We start from the raw sequence: 19,204 nt of genomic DNA on the forward strand, positions 1-19,204 counted from the left end.
TCTATAAAAATATTGAACTATGTTGTACACCTGAAATTAATATAATATTGTAAATCAACTATACTTCAATAAAAACAAATAAAAATTTTTTAACTTAAAAAGAAAGAACTCATAGACATTAAAAATATTATAGCAGGAAAGAAAAACTCAATAGAAAGGGTGAATGATAAAGCTGAAGAAATACCCCAGAAAGTAGAGCAAAAGGACAAAGAGAAGAAAAAGCAGAAATGAAGAAAAATACAGGGCTGGTTCATTCATCTATCATCTAAGTAATAAGAAGTTCAGAAAGAGACAAAAGAAAAACATGAAGGTGCAGAAATAATCAACAAAAAACAATAGACTTATCTAGAACCCAAGAACACGAGTTTCCAGTTTACAATATACACCACATGTCCAGAACAGTGGAATAAAAATACACCCACATCATCATGAAATTGAAAACAGGAACACAGAGAAGATCATACAAGTTGTCAAAGGGAAAGGAGAGATGAAACATTCAAGAAACGAGAATTAAAATGGCTCAGGATTCCTAAAAGCAACTCTAGAAGCTAGAAGACAAAGGAAAAATGCCTCTAAAATTTTGAGGGATAATCTAGAATTTTACACTCAGCCAAACTATCAGTCAATGTGAAAGCTGTAAGACATTTTCACACATGCAAAATCTGAAGAAAACTTACCTCCCATGTACCTTTTGCAAAATGCCACTGGCATTCATGGGCTCCAACAGAAAGAGGAAGTAAAACAAGGAAGAAGACAGGTACAGAAAACAGGCATCCTATAGAAAGGATAGGCAAGAAGAACCCCTTAGATGACACTGAAAGGGGATCCAGTTATAACAGCTGTGAACAAACAGAGAGTAAAGCCAGGCCAGACTAAAGCACGTAAGAATCTTCCAGATTCCAAGATGATGAAAGTAATAAAATACCTGATGTGTGTAAACACACTGAGGGAATATTTAGATAACAAGTGGAGAGAATGGATTCAGTTACACAGAAAACTAAATATAGCAGGCAGAATACTAAGATGACCACCTATGATTCTTAACCCCAGTTGTACACACACCATTTGCCAGTTATTCATTCAAGTGCTAATTTAGATATTACTTTACAGATGTGGTTAGGGTCCCAAACTGAACGACCTTATGACAGGAAAATTATACACGTAAGCCTGACCTAACCACATGAATCCTTTAAAAGAGAGTTTTCTTTAGTTACTTGCATAAAAGAAAGTTAGAGACTCAAAGCCTGAGGGGATTTGACAGCCAAGAATCTCCCCACTGCTGACGCTGAAGATGGAAGGGGCCATGTATCAAGGAATGTGGCTGGACTCTAGGAACTGAGAGGTGCCCCAGCTGACAGACAGCAAGTACACTGGGACCTCAGTCCTACAGATCAAGGAATTGAACTCTGCCAACAAGGGGACTGACTATAAAGACAAGTCTTCCTCAAAGTCTGCAGGGGAGAACTTAGCCTGGCAGACACCTCAATTTCAGCCTGTCAGACCCTGATCAAAGAGTACAGACAAGGTGTGCTGGACCTCTGATCTACAGAACTATAAGTTATTTTGGATGTTGTTTTAAGCCACTACTTTTGTGATAATTTGTTACACAGTAATAGAAAACTTATAAACTAAGCAAACAAATTATTATATAGGAGTGAAGATTAGGAGGATGGTTGTACAATAAAGAAAATTAACCATAACATAATGATATATGCCTTCAATAGCCTTTATATAGTCACACAAATAAAAACACTAAATAATGACCTAATTTAAATTACAATCTAACTATATGGGGAGGATGGGAGGAATAGGAGTCATACGGAGGGAAATGAAAGATTAAAATTTCATCTTCTAAACAGGGTGGTCAAGAGATAATGCCTAAAATGCTTAAATCAAGAATGAACAATAGAAGTATGTTACTTAGAGCTAGAGGTAAAAAACCAAAGAGACAGGGCTATAAGTGTTGAAAGTAGATTCCTCCACCAAATAGGAAATGGATATACTGCTACTTTTCATAAAAAGTCTTCAAGAACTGACTCCTTAACCTATCTACATACAAAACTAATCAATACATAAACTCAAGGGCTTCCCTGGTGGCGCAGTGGTTGAGAGTCCGCCTGCCGATGCAGGGGACACGGGTTCGTGCCCCGATCTGGGAAGATCCCACATGCCACAGAGCGGCTAGGCCCGTGAGCCATGGCCACTGAGCCTGCGCGTCCAGAGCCTGTGCTCCACAACTGGAGATGCCACAACAGTGAGAAGCCCACGTACCGGACGCGCAGGCTCAGTGGCCATGTTTATATATATTTAAAGATTTTAGACAAAAAGAAATAAACTCAAAAAAAAAAAGTATCCCATTCTCACATGTCCAGGGGGCTTTACATATGCTGGTCAATTTGTTTAAAATATCTTTACCACTCTCATCCCTGAACCACCGTATCTCATTAACACCTCTTGTTCAACACTATTTGGGTATCACCTATGAAGGAAGCCTTCCCTGATGTCCCACCTCACCCTCCAGTCTAAGATGGGTAACCTACCAAGTGCCCCACAGCATCATGTTCTTATTGCTAACAGAGCACTTAGCTATTCAGTCTTCCCCTAGACAGCCACATTCACAAAGAGCTTGCCCTATTCATTTCTGCATCCCAGTGCCTAGTACCATGTATTGCATATTGCAGCTGTTCAAAAAATCTTTATTCAATGAATGAATGCCTACTTCCACTGAGGCCAACTACTGCAGACGAGTAAGTTTATTTTCATCCATTATTACACTCCTCAGTCAGAGACTATCAGTCTGGGTTCCCAGAATTTAAAAAATGAAAACAAAAATATACCAATACCTACACTAATATCTGCCTATTAAATTTTAAAATTCAAAGGGTGGCTTGTACACGAACTATATTTCAATAAATAAATAAATAAAAATAAAGTCAAAAGATGAATTGTTTTCCATGAAAGGAAACTTACCTATAACCCTAGTATAATCTTCTCAAAGGACTGAAAAACTTATTTTTTTAAACACTTTTTTTTTTTTAAATAGATTTATTTATTTATTTCTGGCTGCGTTGGCTCTTATTTGCTGTGCGCGGGCTTTCTCTAGTTGCGGTGAGCAGGGGCTACTCTTTGTTGCACTGCGCGGGCTTCTCATTGTGGTGGCTTCTCTTTGTTGCTGAGCACGGGGTCTACGTGTGTGGGCTTCAGTAGCTGTGGTTCACGGGCTATAGAGCGCAGGCTCAGTAGTTGTGGCGCACGGTCTTAGTTGCCCCATGGCATGTGGAATCTTCCCGGACCAGGGCTCAAACCCGTGTCCCCTGCACTGGCAGGCGGATTCTTAACCACTGCGCCACCAGGGAATCCCCTGAAAAACTTATTTTAAGCTAGTCTCAATTTTAATATTAAATGTTATATGCTTTCTCTAGGAAGGGCAGATGATTACTTAGATGGAGGTTTGTATCCCTGGTCTATACAAATACACAGGGTACTTAAATGTCAGGATTAAAGAAAAAGGTCCTATATACTCCAAACATTCCATGCAAGTTACTATGGCTTCCTAAGATTTCCTGAGGTAACATTGCCTGAAGAGACACACCTCCCTCACAAAAATTGAGTCTAAAAACAAATTTGGCAGGGATATAAAGCAAAAGATATGGCGATCACTCTTTGTTCTGACACTTACATGAGCAATCTCAGGCTACTTGTTAACCTTCTCGTAGCCTTTCTATCCCCATCTATAAAAGGGATATAATTTTTCAGGATAATCACAAGAATTAAAGGATAGACAAGAAGAGATGCTAGGCCAGACATTTATTAAAAAGAGAGTACTTTAAAAAAAATTTTGTATCACTAATCAAGTATCTAAAGCTGCCTCAGGAATCTGTAACTGCAAAACTCATCCATAAATATTTAGTGAAAGAATGAATTTATGTTTCAAAAAAGTACCAAGGTAACAGAGAAAGGTTTTTTTAAAACTAATATTAGACAGGGTTTTTTTTAACTTATTAGAACATTTCATAGTATTAATTCTTAATTTCAAAAGAGAACTCCCCATTGGAAAAAATCTATCAAACTTTGGGGCAAGGCAGTAAAAATCACTTGTGCATCCCTGTAGCCAGATATTCTAAGTCTTGGCATTAAGTGCTTTCCTCACCATACTCTCACCATCAGACTATAATTCACTATAACAGTTCAAATGAGGACTACAGTCCCATCTCTCTCTCTCTCTCTCTCTCTCTTTCTCTCTCTCTGAAATTTTAGGGTCCTCTCTTCCTGCTGCACATCCCCATACCTCAAAGGCAAGATACTGAAAATCAAATTCATTCCTTCCCTCAAAAGCAATTCACCTGTTTTTCTGCCTTCCCAATATGTGAAAGGGAAAATTTTTATATTAAATCAAGGAAAGAGAGTGAAAATGGAGAGTAACTTTATGCATAAGAGTTCTGAATACCAGGGAAGCTGCATGCAAAGAACAAGTGACTGACTGCACAAATCACAAGTCTACCATCATTGGGGAAAACTACATCCAGTGAAAGAAATCGTCTTTTAAAAGTAGAGAATATTTTTATGTCAAAAAATGCCCATAGTAAACATATAAAAGGTATTTTTAAACTGTTTAGATCACACATGAGACAAATGTAAGACCTTTTACTATCACTGACAAAAACCACATGAAAACAGTAAAAAAATTTTAAAGAAGAAAAAATACTAAACTAAGAAACTGTGGAGAAGTAACTTACCTGAACAAGATGAATAAGTGTTGTCAAAATAGCACATCTCAACATATTGTGTTCTTCACTCTGCTTCCAAAGAAGAGGCAAATACTGTACCAAACACCCTACGTATGGTCGTATCTATCACAACAGGAGTAGAGGAAGCAAAAGAATTATATTAGTAAAGAAGGCGACTTACTTCAAGAAACACTGACAGACCTAATAGGTCCCAGGCAGCAAATATTTAATATTTACTAGATGTAATGTATTAAGCACATATCCTTTTAAAGATAAATTAGACATTACATAGAGACACAAAGCCCCATGGTAAATATTAACAATTTTAAACAAGTACCAAATTTATTGCATGAAATAAAATTTAGGAATAGAAAACAACATACTGAAGCCAGTTATTTCTTTAGAATTTAATAGAAAATGCTGTTACATCCTGGTTCTTTTTAATAAAACAGATTATCTAATTGGATATTATGCTGTCTTAAAAAGAGTTAGCACTTACTCATTCATTCAACAATTACCTAATGGCATCTTCAAAGTATCAGGCCCTGAAGACTAGGCACCAAAAAGAAGAGGATATAAAGGTAGACACACAAATCCTTACAATGAAAAACAATAAATGCAAGGTGAAGGTGTTCACAAGGTATGGTAGAAACACAGGAGAAGAAACTCCTCTTCAAAGGATAAAACTGTTAACTCCACTATGGATTAAGCTCACCAGTTTTAAAAATATGCCCTTAAGCACAGCACAGCTTGACATTGAGCTTTTTGGAAAATGAAATGGATCCACACAGAAAATGGACAGTGCTCCAGCTTCAGGCTTACAGTCACACAGTATTTGGAACTGATCTGATGAGAGTACCCTTGGTGATAAAAAGAAGTACTAGACTTTCACAGCTTGAGTACTATCTATCAATCCCACGGATTAAAATTTAAAAAAATGCTCCCAAAAAGAGTAAGAGTTTCTTTATTCTGCTTATAGAACGTCATATACTAAAAGGGTAGCCAGAAAAAACTGTAGGATTTCTTCCCCCCGGGTTTGGGGGAGGAGGTACAGAAAGATAAGAAGTTAAACATTTGCCTAAATATTTCAGTGAGATAAAACTGAATAAATATTAAGAGACTATTTACATATAAATTCTCAATCATACTATTAAAATATTTATTGAGCACTTAATTTTGCTGAGCACTTAATTTTGCTAAGTGCTCTATCTCAAAGATCCCTCCAATTAATTTATAAAGGCAAACCAATTAACACATAAAGACACAGGTTTCAGAGTACCTAATGCATTCATATTCAACTAAAAGCAGCATATAACAGCATGTTCTACTGATAAGGAAAATAAACCAGCTTTTGTTTTGAACAAATTAGAGAGAATACTTTCTAAGGCATGGAAGAAAGGAAGTATATGCTATGAATTATAGATAGGGTAAGTAATAAAACCAAAGCACCCAATTACATTTGAAAGTCATGAAATATTTATATCCCAGTCCTAGTTATTCATTAGAATATATGATGTTCTAAATTAAAATTAATGCTTCAAAGACACTATTTCAAAAATCACTCATAGATTCAGTGTTGCAAAAGACAAAAAAAGAGTTAGCGAATCATCAAAAAATCTACAAACAATAAATGCTGGAGAGGGTGTGGAGAAAAGGGATCCCTCTTGCACTGTTGGTGGGAATGTAAATTGATACAGCCACTATGGAGAACAGTATGGAGGTTCCTTAAAAAATTAAAAATAGAACTACCATACGACCCAGCAAGCCCACTACTGGGCATATACCCTGAGAAAACCATTAATTCAAAAAGAGTCATGTACCACAATGTTCATTGCAGCACTATTTACAATAGCCAGCACATGGAAGCAACCTAAGTGTCCATCAACAGATGAATGGATAAAGAAGATGTGGCACATATATACAATGGAATATTACTCAGCCATAAAAAGAAATGAAATTGAGTTATTTGTAGTGAGGTGGATGGACCTAGAGTCTGTCATACAGAGTGAAGTAAGTCAGAAAGAGAAGAACAAATGCTGTATGCTAACACATATATATGGAATCTAAAAAAAAAGGTTCTGAAGAACCTAGGGGCAGACATAGAGAATGGACTTTAGGACACAGGGAGGGGGAAGGGTAAGCTGGGACGAAGTGGCATGAGAGAGTGGCATGGACATATATATATACACTACCAAGTGTAAAACAGATAGCTAGTGAGATGCAGTCACATAGCACAGGGAGATCAGCTCCATGCTTTGCGACCACCTGGAGGGGTGGCATAGGGAGGGTGGGAGGGAGACGCAAGAGGGAGGAGATATGGGGATATATGTATACGTATAGCTGATTCACTTTGTTATACAGTAGAAACTAACACACCATTGTAAAGCAATTATACTCCAATAAAGATGTTAAAAAAAAAAGGGCTGGCGATTAGAAAACAAAGTGATGACATGAAAGCCAAACACATTCCCTTAGGGCAGGAGGAAGGTGGTTAAAAAATACATTATTAGGGCAACTGAGGAAATCTGAATATGGACTTGATATTAGAAAATAGTACTACATCAATGTTAAGTCCTCTGAATCTAATCATGGTTATAATTAAGAAGGAGAGGTCTAATATACTGGGTGAAGTGTCATGATGAAATTAGGTGAAGAATATATGGGTAGTGATTTACTGCAACTTATCTGTACATTTAAAATTTTTCAATGAAATGATGCGAAATAAAAAATACTACGCATATACATTCTGAAAATGATTATAACATGAGTTTTTTGGTAGACCAATTATCAGTTATTTATATAATATTTAAAAAACACGTGGAATTAAGAATGTTTTATAGACATTGGGCTAAATAACCCTATAACAGAAACTGAACCACAAGCATTAAACAATTGAGACGAAACAGCTCTCATCTTTTGGCACTTCTCCAAAGAAAACAGAATGGGGGGCTGGGGGGGTGCCTACTATGAGCATTATAATTATACTCTTATGAGTTAGTTCATTCTAGATAGGGAGATACCCACTTTCATTCATAACACATTAAGAAAAACGTGATATATACACTACTGTGTATAAAATCAATAACTAATGAGAACCTACTGTATAGCACAGGGAACTCTACTCAGTGCTCTGGGGTGACCTAAATGGGAAGGAAATCTAAAAAAGAGGGGATATGTGTATACGTATGACTGATTCACTTTGCTGTATAGCAAGAAACTAACACAACATTGTAAAACAACCATACTCCAATAAAAATTAATTTTAAAAAAGGGGAGAAAAATACTTTGAGACAATTAAAAAGAAAGAAAAACATGTGAAAATCAAATATGTGACAGCCTAAAAAATGTTTTAGCAAAGGCTCCATTCACAGGGGAATTTAAAAAGTAAGTCTCTAATGAAACCTCATTTTAGGTAACATTTTCAACCGAACATTTACTATTTCACGCTGGCCCTTTAATTTTTAATTTTGTTCTTTTCCTTTAGAAATGCTTAAGTCCAAAGACTACCTACCTGACATTACACCTGATGATTAACACATTTTTCCTGACTGTGCATTTATGGGATCCCTGCACCAGAATAATTTAATTATAGGTTTTCAACTATGCTTTTTAAAAGTAGAGGAAATATAATCTTCAAATAATTGCAAGCTATGGTATAAAAATTGTGAGTTCCCTAAAACTTCAAAAACTATTATGTGTCAGAAAGCACTGTTGTAAGATGGCTCAAAATGTTTGCAACCTAGTAAACAAAAATCAAATTCATATGTAAATGATAGCTGAAGGATATATAAATGATGGTGTTATTCAAAGGTTAACACGGGAAAATGTTAAAGAATCTACTAAAAACATTTTTCGTAACCCTTTCCTACCTGCATTCTGAAAACAAAAAGTACTACTGGATAACTATATCTTATTGCTATTTACTAATGATACAGACACCTGAGCTGCTTAGGCTATTTGTGTTACGAAAGATGAGTATGGATAAAAACAAAAGCATTTTTAAATTTACTAAGCAAGAGTAATGGGGGAAAAAGGTTTAAAGGTTTGGAGAGATGGGGGTAAGAAAATACATTTCTAAAAGAAGAAAAAAAAATATTCTTTAAGAAATTCCCATTAGTCAGATGATATCTAAATAAAATTATAAAAATGTGCCAAATCTTTCTTATATAATCAATTTTTAAACAACTTATTGCAATTGTATGGTGATCTAAAGCATACAGAACATCTGTAATAATTTTGCACTCATGAAATCATTTTTTGTGTTTGTGAGTTATCTTTAACTTTACCATTTTATACATGGGGACACGAGGTTAAAGACCTTGCTCAAGATAAAGAGCAGAGACAGGGACTTGAAATAAGTTTAAAACAGTCTCAACGACCAAACTCTCTCAATGTTGTTTATAAACCAATATCAAAATGAAATAACGTAATTAATGTAATAAGAATCCCAAGTGTTAAGAAAACTGTAAGATATTACTACTTTGAGACACCAGGACTCAGATCTGCTTAAAATGATCAACGGTCACTCAAAACTGCAACTGCTGTTAACATACTATAATGCTGAGTTTGAATACTGTCAATGCCACTCAGATGTCTGAACTTCCGTAAGTTTCTTAAAGCCTCTAATTTTTTGAGATAATACGTTCTAATTCCCACCCAAAGGTTTTTGTGAGGATTAAGTAAGAAGTAAATGCAAATCATCTGGCACAGAAGTTGGAAACTTGTCATTACTCAACAACTGATAGCAATTTTCATCAACTGCTTTAGAATTAATAAACAGGTTCAAGGTGTCAGAATTCACTAATGAATTCAGGAGCAGTCTTCAGGACTGTGGACTCGAGGTACTATATTTCCCTAATACCTCACAGATTTACTCAGCGCTTTTCAAATAAAAATATGCACTGGTAAACTTGGATATAAGAAATTACAGAAAATTATACTGTGATTCCTGGATTATCAATTTTTCACAAAGATTAGGAGTGATAAGGGAAGCTGAATACAGTTAAATAATAATCTACTGTTAAGAACTTTACATATCATTTTTATATGAAACCAATCATGGATATAATGTGGACTAGACTGCAAAACACACTCAATTTTTAAGGTACAAATAATAGACTTTTGCGAATATTTGCATTTGCTGACAGACACTTGTGACTATGCACTCAAACACACTAAATTTAAGAAGTATTATTAAATATAAACTGAATTTTCTAAGAGATATATAATTTTGCTTTCTAATAAACACCTCTACATTGCTGATCCAAGTTTTTATTTTTTAATTTTAATTTTCTTAGGTCATTTTATAAAAACTCAAGCATAAATGTCAATTTTGATACATAACTGAAATCACAACCTATGAGAATCATTTTAATGATGTTTTAACACTTAACATATATAAAGCAAAGATATTAATGAATTCTATATATACTCTACTTACTCCTCTAACATCTATTTTCATGCTTTACAACAAAATTACCTGCATGTTTACTCTTTCAATCACACAAGAAAGGACATGTAAAACATGCATCTTTGTGTCACATTCTGTAACTTGCTGCAGTAACTGAAAAAGTAGTGTGAACATGGTTTCCAAATACTGTAGGTAAAAAGAAAAAATAAAAGTTTGGAATAGAAATGTAAAAACTTTTACATAATGAAATAAGAAATAAAACTAAATCATAATATCAAAGCAATACAAGACAAATAGACAAAACCTTAGCATTACCTATACAACTTCAAAATGATCAAGGTGCCAATATTTAGGGCAGTGATTTTTTTCTTTATTGCTGTTAAATGTGTCCATTTTAGAATTTAATTCATCTAGATACTGAGTAATGTTTTCAGAGGAAAACTGTATCTAAACGTTTTATGTATAAATTTTATACTGCTAAACCCAACTTTTAACAGCGCTTTGTCATTGGTTTTCCACATATGCCTATTGTTCTGCAAAGTCTACTCATTAAAGCAAAAGGAATGCCATTATTGCAATCACATACCAGCTGTCTCATGTGGCCCTTAACATATGCTGCGCAGAGATATAAACTTTTGTAGATAAATACTTGTAATTCTAAGAACAACAGAATATTTCTGATTAGGAAATCGAAAACAAAAATCCTATGTCTGGCTTTTAACTCCTACATCTTGAAAATTATAGTAGGAGTTAACAAATCACAGGATGCCAGATACATAAACATTTGTTCTTTCACATATCTGGTTCATTTTTATATAGATTGGTAAAACATATTTCTTTCATCCAAAAATACCTAGTGATTCTTTTATTAAAGAAAAATTTCTGCTCTACAAGTTTTCCCATCTATGACCCCATAAGAAATATAAGTAGACATTTTATCATAAAGTTTTCTTCTTGTTTAGTCCTCTCAAGAAAAACAAACACTAACGCGCCAAACTTACTGACATATTTAACAAGAGCTCACTGAGTACCAATTATGTGAAAACACCACGCTAGGTGCTGAGAGTTGAGTGAAGGAAAAAAAGAAATGAGTAAGACTTGGTATTCTGCTTTTCAAGTAATTTGCAATCTAGTGTAGGATAGACATACATACACAGACAACAGAGGGGGATAACCTAAGGATGAAAAGTAACAGACAAACATGAAGTGAAATTACTGTTTTATAATTGTGAGAAAAAAAGTTCAGCAGTCCACTCCAAAATAGATGACAAGATAACTAAACAAAAAACAAGCAGAATAAAAGTAAACTATTTCAAATTAAAGTTACCAATAAAAGCAATCACTTCCAAAAAATCTAATATACTTTTCAATGCAACTTTAATAAATAACTGATACTACATATATAATTTCAGCTATAAAATAACACAACATTCTAAAAGACATAAGCAGAAATTGTTATAAAACCTAGAAATAAATATTCTTACCGGTAGAAACTGATCTGTTCTAAACTCAAAATCATCAACAGGTGAAGAGCAGTTAAGGAATACTGAGAATATATGAAATTCAGAATATATGAAATTTATCAGGATAAAGTATATGTAAAAACCAAATACAACAAACCAATCCAAAATTACATTTTAAACTACCTCATAAATTAATTTTAAAAATAAGTAACAATTTTAAATTGTTGTTAAAATTCTTTGCAATGAAGTGTTTTAAAAGTTTTTAAAGGATATTTAACTTCAGAGTGGTAGCTGTTTCAATACGGACCTAAAAGAAAGTATACTGTGAATTACGAATCATTCTAGAATTACTAAACATCATTAATAATGAATGACAAAAAATTTACTGCAAATCACTTTCTCTACTTAAAGTCACAGAGTACATTAACATCTAGAAATAAAAGGACATTCTCCTTATTTAGCAAGGACTAAAAAGAAAAAGTAAAATAGTGTCAATTCCCACCCTTCTCAGTTTCCCATAATTTGCTTAAAGGAGTCTTTAATCCAGTGAGTGCTTCCAGGAAGAAAACTAATTTGCCATAACACTGTGGAGAGTGTGGCACTGAGAGAAAAGAGTGTGAAGATGGTGTCAGAGGGAAAGGGAAGGTTGAGAAGCAGAGAAGAGAAGCAGGAAAGCAGGGTGGGCTTGGAGAAGCTGGTGGATGTATAAGTGAAGAGTGAGGGAGGAGAAGAGAAGGAAGAGGGAGGAGGAAAAAGCACACAAATTCCCATTTGTAACCTCAATTACAGGAAGTCCCTGAAATAACCAAAAGATAAAGTCTGATATTTTCTAAATCCCAAAGTTCACAAATACAGAAAGGTTTGTACAAGCTCTTAACCTTGCCAAATCACACTTTCTTTGTGTATCAGCATGTTACCTGGGAAAATCATATCATGACAGCATAATCTTCCTATTTCTTTTAGAGTTTTACCTGTGACTTGACCAGCTAAATGGGCATGGGCTACCACACTCAGTTTCCACACCAAGTAACATGAACTCAAGCCATGATTAAATGCTATACGCTGCTCTGTAAAATAATGTATCTAAAACTTTTATTTCCTGGCTAAGAGCCATTACTTTCTTAGATTGCTGCTATGCTTCCCACACCTGTAACAGCAACTGGTTTTTCCTTTGCAGCCATTTTCCACAAAGAAACAGTTTTGATCATTTTATAGGAGCTTCTGAGGTCTTGAGGTGCTGATTAGGCATATTCATCAAATGTTAAGTACTCTAGTTCCAAATCCACAGATTCTAAGAGCCTAGAGTGCAGATGTTTTCTCACCTGCCTTTTCTTTTTATTCACTGTTTCTAAAGGTAATATGAATATTTCTAGATTTTTTAATGATTTAACAAATGTGCTGATTATCCAATACATGCAAAGCACTATGCTAAGTGTTCTACTATGAAATGACCTAATGAAAAGATGACATACTCATGCAATTAAAAATATTCAACAAGGAACTATAACTCCCAGGCATTATGTTGGGTGCTGTGGGAAAAAATGCTGAGTAAGACACACCTAGTCCTTGTCCTCAAAAAGCTTACAATCTAGCAGGGGAAAAAAACACCCAGATATTAAATAATTATCAATAAAAATGGCTAATGTGAAGAGCTTAAGAACAGGATAATCTCCCTGAGGACATGAACTATTTCTAGTCATCTTCAAATTGTCAGCATTTAGTACAGTGTAAGGCATATAACTGGCACTGTGGCAATAATTTAATTCACAAACACCAGGACTTGAAAGTGCCCCCCAAAAGGAAATCAAACTGTCAGCACACTAACCCTTAAATCTCTCTTGATCTTCCTCCACAAAAGGACCAGAGATGCATTTAACCCATAACGATTACATTTACATAAATAAGTATAGGAAAGAGACATCTGAATGAAAACTATCTGTGTTTTCCCTCCTAACAAAGGGAAGAAGTCAGTGCAGTACTGCATGCAGAGAAAAAGATGAAATTAATCATGATGCACTCTAGCTTAACTGCAAGACTAGGAAGCCAGATCATAAGGGAAAACAAAAAGCACACAGTTTAAGAAAAGAGAGAAGCATTTAAAATATGACAAACACAAATAAGAACAAAATTAGCTATTCCTGAGCTATAAAAGAAATAGGAAGTACTTACTGCATAGAGACAATGAACTTTGCAGCAATTCACAAGTAACAGGGGAAAAAAATCAGGACCTGAATTTACAGAATGAATAGTTGGGGACTGTGACAGAAGATTGGCAGAAGATCATCTAACACAACTTCCAAGACATGATTCAATATATACTTGATAAATAAATGCAAGAATACGAAACAAAACAAAAACAATCTTCCCTTAACCAGACTCCAAACATAACTTTTCATAGAATAAACCTAGCTTTTTGAAGGAGAATGAAACCCGAAGTATCCAGAACCATATCTAGACTGTAACTCAGCCTGAGTCTACCCTACCCCTTCAGCTGAAACATCAGAAAAGTTCTAAGAAGATAACAAACTAATTCCATACTGGGGCAAACAAGTGCCATCAAGCCATCAGAATCATTGGAAGAATCCCAGAGAAGCATGACAGCAACAGAGAAATGAACAAGAAAAAATCACAGGTCAACACTACTTCCAAAGAAGACTGCTACATAAAGGCAAGAGTAACCAGAAACTTCGGTGTCCAGCATGAGAATGAGCCTTGGCATAACTGTCAGGGTGGTTGATTTGAGTTCTGGGCTTGGAGCAGCCTAATGCTTGACCACTACTACAGCCTGCCCATAGCAGTGAAGGGAATTCCACACACTAGAGGAGTGAGCATGGAGCTGGGACGTGAAATAAATGGCAATGTCTCAGGGACTTAGGACCACCAGGAAAATGTAAGTAAGGCAAACATGAGAGAATAATTATGAAATAGATTATATTTCTCTGCTGAAAAGAAACAGAATAATAATTTTATAATGTTTTATCCTTATCTCTTAACTCTTTCAATAAACATTTTCTAATTCTCTGATTCCATGCTAGGCATGGAAAGAGATACTAATATGAATAATATTATCCTACTCATCGGCTCTTTTATTACTTGGTACTATTATGGTACTATTTTTACTCTATTATGCAGTCAAGATCACTGAATTACATATTTTCTTCTGAAATACACATGTAAATAACTTTCCTAAAAGGATAAAAAGCACCTTCCATATTTTCATCTCCTTTTAAGAAAAACATTCTAAAGCTCATTTTCATATAATATGGATACCACACACATCATTACAAAACCAAAATGGACTATAAGAAAGTTACTAGATTAAAGTTTCCTTTCTTCCTGGTTTTAGAGTGCCCTAATACCTTGATGTCTCAAACACATTTTTTTTTTTTCTTTTTGCGGTACACGAGCCTCTCACTGTTGTGGCCTCTCCCGCTGCGGAGCACAGGCTCCGGACGCGCAGGCTCAGCGGCCATGGCTCACGGGCCCAGCCGCTCCGCTGCACGTGGGATCTTCCCGGACCGGGACACGAACCCATGTCCCCTGCATCGGCAGGCAGACTCTCAACCACTGCACCACCAGGGAAGCCCTCAAACACATATTTTTGATATTTCCTTCGGAAATTACTGGGTTGGCCCTAAAGTTCGCTCGGGTTTTTTCCACAACATCTTACCCAACGTATTTGCTGAATATAAGTGAATTTAGAATTCATTTTGTGAAAACACAGACTAACACAGAGTTTAAAACCTGTAACAGTTTTTTTGAGACACAAAGGATGGTCAAGTGGGAAAACTTGAAACTGTAAGAAAGTGTGACAGAACTGGGAGACCCATATAAGGCAGAAGAGTGGAAAGACAGGAGAATTTCAATGTACCTTGTTAAAAATACCTCTGCCCAGATCCCAGCTGCACCTCCCACAGTGAATTCAGGGTTTGCTACAGTCATGTACATGCCACTCAAAGTCCCTTCTTAAACTCCATCAACTGGCTTTCCACCTGAAAAACTCCCTATTTCTATGCTGGTAGTCAACCTGCCCATGAAGATGGCCTTTCCTCTGCCTGACAGACAATAACCCCCACACACCCCACCCCCAAACTATAAACCTTCTGGCTGTACCACAGTCTACATTATACACTGCCTCTTACAAGGCTGAAAGAGTACACTGATGCTAATTTTTAAGTAGCTTCCTGCTTGTTTTATTGAAGGTTGCATAAATAACCTAAGTAAAACAAAAAAAATTTTTAATTACTTATAATTTCCGAAATTGAAAGGTTATTACTGGATCAGAAACCTTACCACTAAAGAAACCAAGTATGTAAATCAAATATTCTGGTTAGAGAATCCTCTGGGGTTCCCAGGAAAAGAAAGTTCCTTTCACCTAAAATTTAGTCATTCTGTTTACACTGTGGTAACAACATTCTCAAATCTGAAACTTGCCATAAGCACTGCATCTACTAAGTAACATGTTCTAAGAGGGATGGAAGAAAGCATGCAGAAGATATTTTTTAATGGATTTTTCAATAAAGCATTGTACCTCTGTTGTCCTTATAAAAAATTAATAAAAATGGAATCTTACTTGATATCATGTCGAAAAATAAATCCCAGATGGAATAAAGAACCACGTGTGAAGAAAACGGATTTATTAAACAAGAAACAAAAAGAACAAAATCAATAAATCCAATTATACTGAAATTAAGAACCTCTGCTCGGGACTTCCCTGGTGGCGCAGTGGTTAAGAATCCCCCTGCCAATGCAGGGGACAGGGGTTCAATCCCTGGTCCGAGAAGATCCCACATGCTGCTGAGCAACTAAGCCTGTATGCCACAGCTACTGAGCCTGCGCACCACAGCTACTGAGACTGCACTCTAGAGCCCGCGCACCACAACTACTGAGCCCGCATGCCACAACTACTGAAGACCAAGCGCCTAGAGCCCATGCTCTGCAATAAGAGAAGCCACCACAATGAGAAGTCTGTGCATCACAGTGAAGAGTAGCCCCCGTTCACCACAACTAGAAAAAGCCTGCAGGAAGCAACAAAGACCCAATGCAGCCAAAAATAAATTAATTAATTTAAAAAAAAAAAAGAAGCTTAAAAGTTAAAGTTTTCAAAGTAGCATTATCTTACACCGAATCAAAATTCCCAACATTTATTACAAAAAAAGTTTCCAAATACTGCAATATTATAAATGCTTGCCCATTATGCCTAGATCAAGTTTTAATTGCTAAATACTGATGAAAAGTTATAACACTATTTCAAATAAACCAAAAAAATTTCACTCAATTTGCATTATATTCCTCCAGATCAAACAACACTATCATGCAACTATCAGAGACATTTACTCTACCCAGTAGCTTCTGACATTATAAAATTTTATAGAGTCCTGAGTTAGGGGGTTTTGAGCACAAGTCACCCATTCTCCTTGTCTGGCCCTGCAATAAACCTTCTTCTGCTCAAAAAAAAAAAAAAAAAAAAATTTATAGAGTCCTATACCAACTGGGGAAGTTGCTTTCTCCAGTTGCTGCACTATTTCTATTCTGCCACAGCAAGCCTTGTAATAACATGGCTATAAGACTAGGAAGCCATGTAGACAACTAGTTAAATGTATCCCAACTCCATAACAGCAGCAATCAAGCAAGAGAACATAGACTCTGAAAGCCAAAGAAGATTTAGATTCATCAGAATCTATATACTTTGTGTGTGTATATATGTGTATATACATACAAATGCACTCATGTATGTTTGTACATGTATGTCTGAATGCCTGTACATTGTTGTGTATGTCTGTATGTATAAGGTATCTTCCCACATTTCATTAGCCAGCGTTTCTCACAGGTTGAAATTAGAATAGTATATCTTATATACTATTGATCTTAAATGTACTTAAAAAAAGGGGGGGGACACAATGTACGTACCATGAACTTAGTGTCTTACAAAACACTGTCTTCTTAAGAAGTTATAAGAAAATAATTCTGGCAGGCCAAAACTGTAAAAGTGTAAAAATGAGATGCAGCCACTGGGAGACATACAGGAAAAGGGCAAATCTATATCTACAGCAGCATTTCCTCAAAGTATATTCCTTGTATATTAATGTTTTTGTCACCTTGGATAGTCACTACACAGATGTACATTTTAAAGATTCTTATGGGTCCTACAGTAAAGAGGATTATTTGAATATTTAGTCCAGTGTTTTCCAAACTTAACTGGCCATGAAACCCTTTTCCCCCAATAATGTTTACTGATGTGACAGATTTAACGTTCTGCTTTTAAAGTGCTGACCTAAATGACTCATTTTCTCTTCACTTCTCTCCTAATAGACTCATTAAAAAAAGAATATAAGATCCAAGAAATTTCTCTTTCCCACAGAAAACTGACCTGAAATTTAAATCTTCTGTAACACTTTCATGAAGCATTTAATGTCTTCTCTCTGATACCACTGATAGAACAGCAAATAATATTTCCAACTAGGAAAACAAAACTTAAATCTTACAAATGCTTTATTCTAAAGGTATTACAAAAGTAAATTAATTCCAGCAAATAGTATTCTTAGAAACAGCTAAGTTTTATTATATTAACAAACTTCTAAGAATTTAAACATGGTAAAATAAAACTGGATTCTCTTGTTTAAGCATGGAATGCTTAAACTATTTAATAATTACAGAATGATATTTAAATTCTCAATTATTTACACAAAGTAGGTAACATTTAAGTAGAAAATCCAAAAATCAGTTCTATTTGCTTTTAGAATGTATCACTGCTTCTGCAATTATAATGTTTTCTTAATTTTGTAATTTCTCTAATTATGTTTTCCTTTGTTGAACATTAAAAGTAGTTTATATTATCATGGCACACATGTGAAAACAAGAAAAGTATGACCCAAGCCTTTGCTGAAAAACAGGATAATTGGGTAGGTTCGAAATTTTTTTAGAAGGTGATATATTGAGAAATGATTAAACAAGATCTTAGCAAAATTTGGGCAGGGGGGGTGGAATCATTTAATTTTATCTAAAAATAATTTGAAGCTCAGAAAAAAAATCAACCAGATTCACTTTTTAAAGACTATGCTGGAGTCAAACCTAAGCACAAGACAGGAAATGTACAGTAAGTCATGAATATATTTACTCAGGCATAAAATAAAGCACCAACGGTGGGGGTGGGGTGGGGGGAGGATACTATTCCACACTATGCTGAACTTCTTTTAAAAAACCTCTTTGGCGGGCTTCCCTGGTGGCGCAGTGGTTGAGAGTCCGCCTGCTGATGCAGGGGACACGGGTTCGTGCCCCGGTATGGGAAGATCCCACATGCCGTGGAACGGCTGGGCCTGTGAGCCATGGCTGCGGAGCCTGCGTGTCCGAAACCTGTGCTCCGCAATGGGAGAAGCCACAACAGTGAGAGGTCTGCGTACCGCAAAAAAAAAAAAAACCTCTTTGGGGACTTCCTGGTGGCACAGTGGATAAGACTCCACGCTCCCAATGCAGGGGGCCTGGGTTCGATCCCTGGTCAGGGAACTAGATTCCACATTCATGCTGTAACTAAGAGTTCCAATGCCACAACTAAGGAGCCTGCCTGATGCAACTAAGACCTGATGCAACCAAATAAATAAATAAAT

The 19,204-nt window shown here is 35.7% G+C and overlaps 1 protein-coding gene across 8 annotated transcripts in view; it reads right to left on the reverse strand.

The window, feature by feature from the left end:
• Positions 1-19,204, reverse strand: part of IPO11 (importin 11) — a 259,477-nt gene that overhangs the window by 146,756 nt on the left and 93,517 nt on the right. For all 8 annotated transcript variants that reach the window (XR_003431671.1, XM_027101034.1, XM_027101033.1 and 5 more), the window contains exons 17-20: positions 11,874-11,907; positions 11,622-11,662; positions 10,207-10,323; positions 4,737-4,850 (exon numbers count right to left, since the gene is read on the reverse strand). Coding sequence is in view for 7 of the 8 variants with exons in the window: in XM_027101034.1 (XP_026956835.1) it covers positions 4,737-4,850; positions 10,207-10,323; positions 11,622-11,662; positions 11,874-11,907 (306 nt within the window). In the remaining variant the exon portion in view is untranslated. The remainder of the gene's footprint in view (positions 1-4,736; positions 4,851-10,206; positions 10,324-11,621; positions 11,663-11,873; positions 11,908-19,204) is intronic.

Source organism: Aethalodelphis obliquidens, unplaced genomic scaffold, assembly GCF_003676395.1.
Source record: "Aethalodelphis obliquidens isolate GAN/ISIS:26980383/991018 unplaced genomic scaffold, ASM367639v1 scaffold4, whole genome shotgun sequence".
In the NCBI taxonomy this organism is placed as follows: Eukaryota; Metazoa; Chordata; class Mammalia; order Artiodactyla; family Delphinidae; genus Aethalodelphis; species Aethalodelphis obliquidens.